Source organism: Aplidium turbinatum, chromosome 7, assembly GCF_918807975.1.
Source record: "Aplidium turbinatum chromosome 7, kaAplTurb1.1, whole genome shotgun sequence".
In the NCBI taxonomy this organism is placed as follows: Eukaryota; Metazoa; Chordata; class Ascidiacea; order Aplousobranchia; family Polyclinidae; genus Aplidium; species Aplidium turbinatum.
The window spans coordinates 30,776,299-30,783,524 of record NC_137478.1 but is presented as its reverse complement, the minus strand read 5'-3'; the positions used below and the strand labels follow the sequence as shown (position 1 = coordinate 30,783,524).

The window sequence follows — 7,226 nt, the reverse complement described above, 5'->3', positions numbered from 1 at the left end:
TGCATTTGCAGTTTGTGTATTATTTTGTTATTTTTTGATGTTATTTCGTTGTTGTTGTTCGTTATTTGTGCATTTGCAGTTTGTGTATTATTTTGTTGTTTTGTTTTGGATATGGACAGCTTTGTCTGATGCAAATAAACTATTATAAAAGAAGTCTTTGCATTAAGCACTTAAGGTGTGCATGTAACCTATATTAGTCCCGGATGTATATTGATGTAAAAGCTGGTTTTTGACTTTTTTTTAAAGCGATGGAACCGTAAACCTTTCAAGTCATGTGAAATATCACTCCACAGTTCACCCTTATACATACGAGTTCCTCCACAGTCCACCCTTTTCATATCGACTTGCAAGGCATGAGACTGAGATGAGACATGAGATGGCATGAGACACCAGTCCATCCATATACATACGAGAAATGGAGTGTTTTTTGCCAAAATTGGTCTCAAATCTGAGTAGAAAAAAAACTGTTTTTACCTTATGTCTGGTATCATTTGATTTACGTCATCAAGCTTAACAAAGTAGCTAGAGAAACAAGTGTTCTCATATTTAAACATGAACTGTGCAGCTGTGAACTGCCAGCTTTGCAAGATCACCTACTAAGTTACTTAAAATTTGTGGTAGCCTACAAGTAAGATATCGAGGTTTTCCTTTCACAAAACAAGCTTGCTCGAACAAATTTGTTTTGAATTACCTCCGCCTTGTGTAGTAATGTTTTGTTGGCCCTACCCCAATTAATTACAGAGTGTTGAAGATGTGATTGAAATAATGAAAAGTAGCCTACATTAATCGTAATTTTGATAATAGGATAGAACACGCTATCATATTTTATAAGCAATGCCACAAACCTTACTCAGTTTGGGCAAAGGTCAGAAATATGGGCGTTCCAGTTCAACTTGTGGTCCAATCTTATTTTACTTGATCAGTTTTGTTCATCTTTGGGCCGTAGTAAGAGAGAAAGATTTTGCAACAAAAAGATTTGTATAAATGATCATAAAATTAGTTTTAGTGTAGTTGATCGATAGTTTATTGGTTCTCATCCATGGGCTACATAAATCTTTTATATTTTTTCATTCACTTTTTGTTCCACGCAAGTCAGATTATGGTGGGACATGTTTAGGTTTGTGCCATCCGCAAAAAAGTAGTAGTCCTGAGCAGGGACGCAGTAGGTAGATCGTTCATATAGGCTACAGCAGGGCTACTCAACTGGCGGACCGCGGTCCGAATCCGGACCTTCTGGGTGTTGAAGGTGGACCTCTGGCTTCTGGAAGAATAACTTCATTGCCACATTTTAGGGTCTCTTTAAACAGATTTCCATTAGCGTAAAGCAATTTTTTGTGATTATCCAAGGAGCTGGGGGCTTCGCCCCCAGACCCCCAACGCTTTACCGTCTTCTCTGATTTGCGATCCACACAGCTACAGTAGGCTACAGAAACACAATACATTTTTTCCTTTTTTATTTTTTTGTTTGTGACAGACAAAAATCCAAGTCGTATTACAAACTACCTGAAAAGTGTTTCAGTGCTCGTACTGCTTGTTTAATTTTCGTGGTTGCATGTGAAATATTCACCGGACCGCAAAAATATTCAACTTGTCAAAATGGACCTTTGCTAACATTAGTTGAGTAGCCCTGGGCTACAGTATAACAGAAATAGAAAAGAGCCAATGACTGACCCTTGAGGGATGCCACATTTGACGGTCAAGAAGCTTGATAATTTGAAGTTAAGTTTGGTGCATTGTTGTCAGTTGTATAAGTATGACTTCATTAACTTTCAAATTTTTCCACGTAAGCCATAACAATATAATTTATTCAATAAAATGTCATGATTATCCTATGGTTGCACTTTGTTCTCTCGAATTGTCTGTCTTAAAACCGTGTTAATTAGGAGTTAATGTAATATTTTTATCCAGAAATTTATGTATTTGTTCGTTCAATAGCTTTGAAAGTTTTCGTTTCAACTTCGATAACAACCTAAGTGATGTTAAATTTTAAAGAAAATAAAAAGAACAAAAAGGATAAAAAAATCTGTCAACTTTCAAAATCTGGCAACTTTGAATCTTGTAGTGAGCAGTGCTGCCAACCTTGCGATTGTTTTGCAAATTTAGCTTTTTTTCGAGATTGCGTTTTTTATTTTGGGGGTTGCTTGTTTTTGTAGTCAACATTGCGTCCTTTCTTGTCAAAATATTCATTGCGTAAAATGCCGTAAATAAATGTCATTTCTAAAGGGAACGTGATTAATGTACTTCAAAAGTTGTATTTAAAATTTTGAACTGTCAAACTGGAAACAGGGTGCTTGATATTATTGTTTAGTATTGATTGCAAATGATTGGGTTTGTTTTTGTGTTGATTTTCCTGTTTTTTTATAAGTTTCTTACAGGTCAGCAGTTGTCAACTGAGCAAATGGCATTTAAGCAAGTGACAACTGAACTAGCAACATTTTAGCAAGTGGCTGAAGTTGGTAAATGAAATGATGAAACTGAACTGAGAGAGTACGGTAACAACTGAGCACGCTGAAACCTGGTACCAGTATCGATCAAATTTGCCTATCATGGTCTGTGAACTGTGAAGACAAGGTAGTTGTCGACAAAGTAGCCTATGAAAAAATAAATCATTAAATTTTTTAAGAAGTCCTTTGAAAAAATTATGTCTGTAAACCTTTAAACTTCTTTGCATTGCCAATCACCTTATCAGCCATAATTTTGCAGTTTACTCTGAAGCCTAGCTATATAATATGCAAAAAAAGTTCAACTGCATAATATTCTACCAATTTGCAAGTTTTCTCAAACCAATTTCGAAACAATATGCCCCTGCGAATAGCAGTAACTTTTGGACTGCTACAGCGGGGTGACAGTCCAAGTCCAAAAGTGGCCACCAGACCAGAATTAATAAAAGCTTCCAAGCGCGTCGGCAAAGGATACAAAATCGAAAAAATTGTAACTAAGTAAAATTACGTTGTTGCTCTCAAACTAATGCATAATTTTTCAGTGAAAATTAATCAATGTTTAAAATTGTCAGTATGACTTTTTAGGGGGTTTGAATTTTCAATATTTAAAAAAATTAATTATTTGGCAACTTTAGTCACTTTTGGACCTAAGATTAACAGAGTTAAGTCAATTTTTATTTTATTATTTTGATTTTTGAAGTTCTGAATCTTCTTGTTAAAGCAGAGAATATTTCACTCTAAATAATACATACTGTATATATTATATAAAGATTAATTATTTAACCCTGTAAATTATTCCATCCACTTATTGCCTCGAATTGGGGAATAGTCCTTGAAATGCGTTGCTCAAGCACATACCCCGAGAGTCGACCCAGCATTGCTTGTTCTTGCAGATTCTTTGTTTGTGAAATCAAGCACCTAATTAACAGAGTTGTCATTTTGAAATCAAAATTTGCACAAATCAGCAAATATTCTATTTTTAAACTATTTTTGTCATGAAGAGATTGGGCTAGTTATTGATAGCTCACTTTGGCTGGAAATTAAAAAAAAAATCTGTCAAACTTTGTCAGAGGTGTTCAGGTGAGACAGCAGGAGTGGTAGGTGCCGGAGCATTGGGTTACGGTCATTTCTAGAACATGAGTGGGTGGTAGTTGACTAATATATACATTTTCCCAAGAGTATTTCAGATCTGAAATAATATAATTTTTTAATGCTGATAGTAAATTACATGTAGCAAAGGTTTAGTGGAATAATAATTGTCACTCTAATATAACTTATCGTTCAGAAAACACATAGAAAAAATGGTTTCTAGAGCTAACAGTACCGTATGGTAGGACTGATTCGACGTTCTATATCTAATTTTGATACCACAGTATTTGTCACTCTTTTTAATGCATTAATTCGTCCAATTTTGGAATACAATAATTTGATCTGGTTCCCAACGTATAAGTACTCTGTAGCTGTAGTAGAAAATGTTCAAAGGCGTGCAACCAAATTGGTTCCTGGATTAAGGCATTTGTCATATTCTGAAAGATTAGAAAAATTAAACTTGCCTACTCTAGCATTCCGACGTTTTCGCCATGATATTATTCAAGTGTATAAATATTTAAATGGTTTTTATGATGTAAATTATATCATACTCTATTATTTCAAATGAATCCAAATACCTATGATACAAGAGGCCATAACTTAAAATTGTATAAGCCACAAACTATGTCAAGGCTGAGAAGCAACTTTTTCACAATACGTGTAGTAAATGCCTGGAATAATTTACCACCAACAGTCATAAGTGCACTTAGCTTGAATGCATTCAAGGCAAGGCTTGACAAGCACTGGAGCAGTGATCCATTGAAATTTACCTTGAAATCATCTTATGATGCTATGTATTAAGTGACAGTACTATTGTGTATGTATTTTTCATGTATATATGACCGTATTTTTCATTTTCTGCTCCCACTAATATGTCTTCTAAAAGTTTAATATATGTTATCAGATGTTATTGATGGTTAGAGTTATTAGTTATGAAACTAGCTGTTAACCTAATTAACAGCAAATGCGTTAATATCAGAATGATGAAAAAGCACCTCGGTGCTTACAACATCAAATATTTATTATTATTATTAACATTACAGCTTTGCATTGAAGGCCAATTAGATTAATAGCCTAATTATTGTGCAGGCTGTTGGCTTATATGCTATTTTTGGTAAAACATGGATAAATGGCTTGGGAAAGTTGCTATAGTTACTGGAGCATCGGTTGGAATCGGCCGTGCAATTGCTACACATTTGACTGAAAATGGCATGAAAGTAATTGGATGTGCTCGAAACTTAGAGCAACTAAACGAACTTGCATCTAAAATAAATGAAAATGGAAAAGGAGAAATGTATCCATACAAATGTGATGTGAGTAAAGAAGAAGAAATTCTTGGAATGTTCAAATTTATCAAGGAAAAATTTGGAACAGTCCATGTTTGTATAAACAATGCTGCATTAGCACATAAAGCATCATTGTTGAAAGGCTCCACAGAGGTATGTGTGATATCTTGACTGTTCAATGATCATGTAATGTTATCTGGTCCTAACTTAACTCAGTGGTCAGTGCTATCTATTATCATAAACTTTTGACTCTTAATGTGCTGATATGCCAAACTAATAGTCCAAAAGGTCAAGATTTCAAAAGAAAATACATAAATTTAAATAATTTTTAATTAATAAAGAGATCAAAATTAGGCTGTTTTTGCCCCAGGTCATGTTTCATCGCCACTTCATGCACAATTTAAATCTATTTTAATCTTGTACAATTTCAGGATTGGAAACACATGTTGGATATTAATGTTTTGGGCCTGTGCATTTTAAATCGTGAAGCTGTTTCTTTAATGATGGCCAATGGCGTTGATGATGGGCACATTATTAACATGAACAGCATGTCGGGTCATAGAGTCACTATGCCGATGTACAGTGCCACAAAATTTGCTGTCACAGCATTATCAGAAGGTCTCCGTCGTGAGTTACGGGATGAAAAGTCTAGAATCAGAGTGACCTCAATTTCACCTGGAGTGGTGGAAACAGAATTTGCATTTAGGTGAACATTGTTCAAAATTTTATATTGCAAATATTATATATTAGTCATATACTTTTGTTACAACTATGTTGTCCCTACCATGATGTATTTGCTATTTTAATCTGTTTCAAACTAGGTATCATAATAATATGCATTATTTGAATGTGTGGTTTCTGTAGTTAGGGTTGCTGGAAATAAGTTTTTTTTATTGAAACTGAATTAAGACAAGAAAATATTTGTCGAAATGAAATATTTTATGGGAAATTGTAATCTTTTTTCTATTGTTTCTAATTAATATGATGCTGAACATTCATAGACTTGAATTCGCCAATGTGACAAAGTTATGGGAGCACAGAATCAGCTGGTAGACTAATTGTCTTTTGTTTGTTTGTTTGTTTGTTTATCTTTATCCTGCATTGCGGGAAAGCGGACTTGAGCGCTATGCATCGGTGTACACCTTCCGACGTACACCTGACCCACGCTGCAGCCGACGCAGCCGACGACAATGTCTGGAAAGCGGACTTGAGCGCTATGCATCGGTGTACACCTTCCGACGTACACCTGACCCACGCTGCAGCCGACGACAATGTCTGTTTCCGGTTGTCTACTCTGCTTATGACTTAAATTTGGAACTACCCATTACTCGAAATCGATCACTGGGTTGAGGCAATTATCGTAAAGTTTCTTGCCCAGAGAAACAACAGCAGGTGCGGGTGGCTGGAGTCGAACACGCAGGCTCTCGACTGTGAGCCCAACGCGCTAACCACTCGGCCACTGCGGCCACTGCTGCTGTCTTAAAATGAAAACATTGAAATTTGATTTTGTTTTCAGCAGGGTTGCTGACTAGTCAATTTAATCTGCAGTGATTAAACACAATAATCATACTGCCATGTACCATGCATTTCAGAATGAACCAAAATAACCCTGAACCTGCGAAGAAGTTGTATTCTAGTATGAAGTGCTTACAATCGGATGACATAGCAAGTGCAGTGCTCTTTGTGCTTGCTGCTCCAACTCACATGGATGTGAATGAAATTTTTATCCGTCCATCAGAGCAGAAGTTATAAAAGCTTTGATCAACACAATAAATCATGTTGCTTAGGTAACACGTTTTGTAATGCCCTGAACAGCACATAATGGCCAGTCGATTTGTAATATGAGCTTAACGCATTAGCAATTGATGTGATTGGGTATGTTTAAACACCATCTGTCGCCAGTTTTTTTTTTGTCAGTGTAAGCTACATCTCATACTTTTGACCACCCTACAAAATGAACCATTAATCCCTTCTCAAGTGTGTCATGCGATATTTGGACAGCTCTGATTGCCATTTCATTTCAACCAAATACTTTTTATATTGTGTTACTCCATACATAGATGAATGTTATACTTGCAATTGAGAATGGATGATCGTTTAGTTGTGTCTTGGTTTTGCCAAGGTGCTAGATTATGGTTTTGAAGTGAAAATTGTTTTCTATTTTGAATCGTCTTTCATTGAGAAAAATCTCATGTTAACAAAAATATCTTCGTTTTGTATAACCCGAAGTGGTGCATGTCAGCTGCCCCGATTTAATTTTCGTGAAGGTTTTATTTACCTTGGAGCTAATTATATATTTAATCAATCAAAAATTAATTACTTAATCGGGAGACCGTTGAGTATTTTCTGATCATTTCATATACAACTGTGCCATCACTTTGTAACTTGAAAAGATAATTTTGACAACACA

At 35.4% G+C, this 7,226-nt stretch overlaps 1 protein-coding gene across 1 annotated transcript; it reads left to right on the top strand.

Annotated features, from left to right (window-relative positions):
• Window positions 1–4,577: 4,577 nt before the first annotated feature.
• LOC145774017 (dehydrogenase/reductase SDR family member 11-like) lies at window positions 4,578–7,226 on the top strand. The gene is made up of 3 exons (XM_082585149.1): window positions 4,578–4,969; window positions 5,248–5,522; window positions 6,409–7,226. The coding sequence occupies exons 1-3, from the start codon at window positions 4,652–4,654 to the stop codon at window positions 6,566–6,568; spliced, it is 753 nt and encodes a 250-aa protein (XP_082441275.1). The 5' UTR covers window positions 4,578–4,651; the 3' UTR covers window positions 6,569–7,226.

Bases quoted from the DNA above. Each gene is read 5' to 3' on its own strand.
- LOC145774017 (XM_082585149.1), top strand. From the start codon at position 4,652: ATGGATAAATGGCTTGGGAAAGTTGCTATAGTTACTGGAGCATCGGTT. The intron at 4,970-5,247 runs GTATGTGTGATA...GTACAATTTCAG, and splicing joins TGTTGAAAGGCTCCACAGAG to GATTGGAAACACATGTTGGA. The intron at 5,523-6,408 runs GTGAACATTGTT...CATGCATTTCAG, and splicing joins GAAACAGAATTTGCATTTAG to AATGAACCAAAATAACCCTG.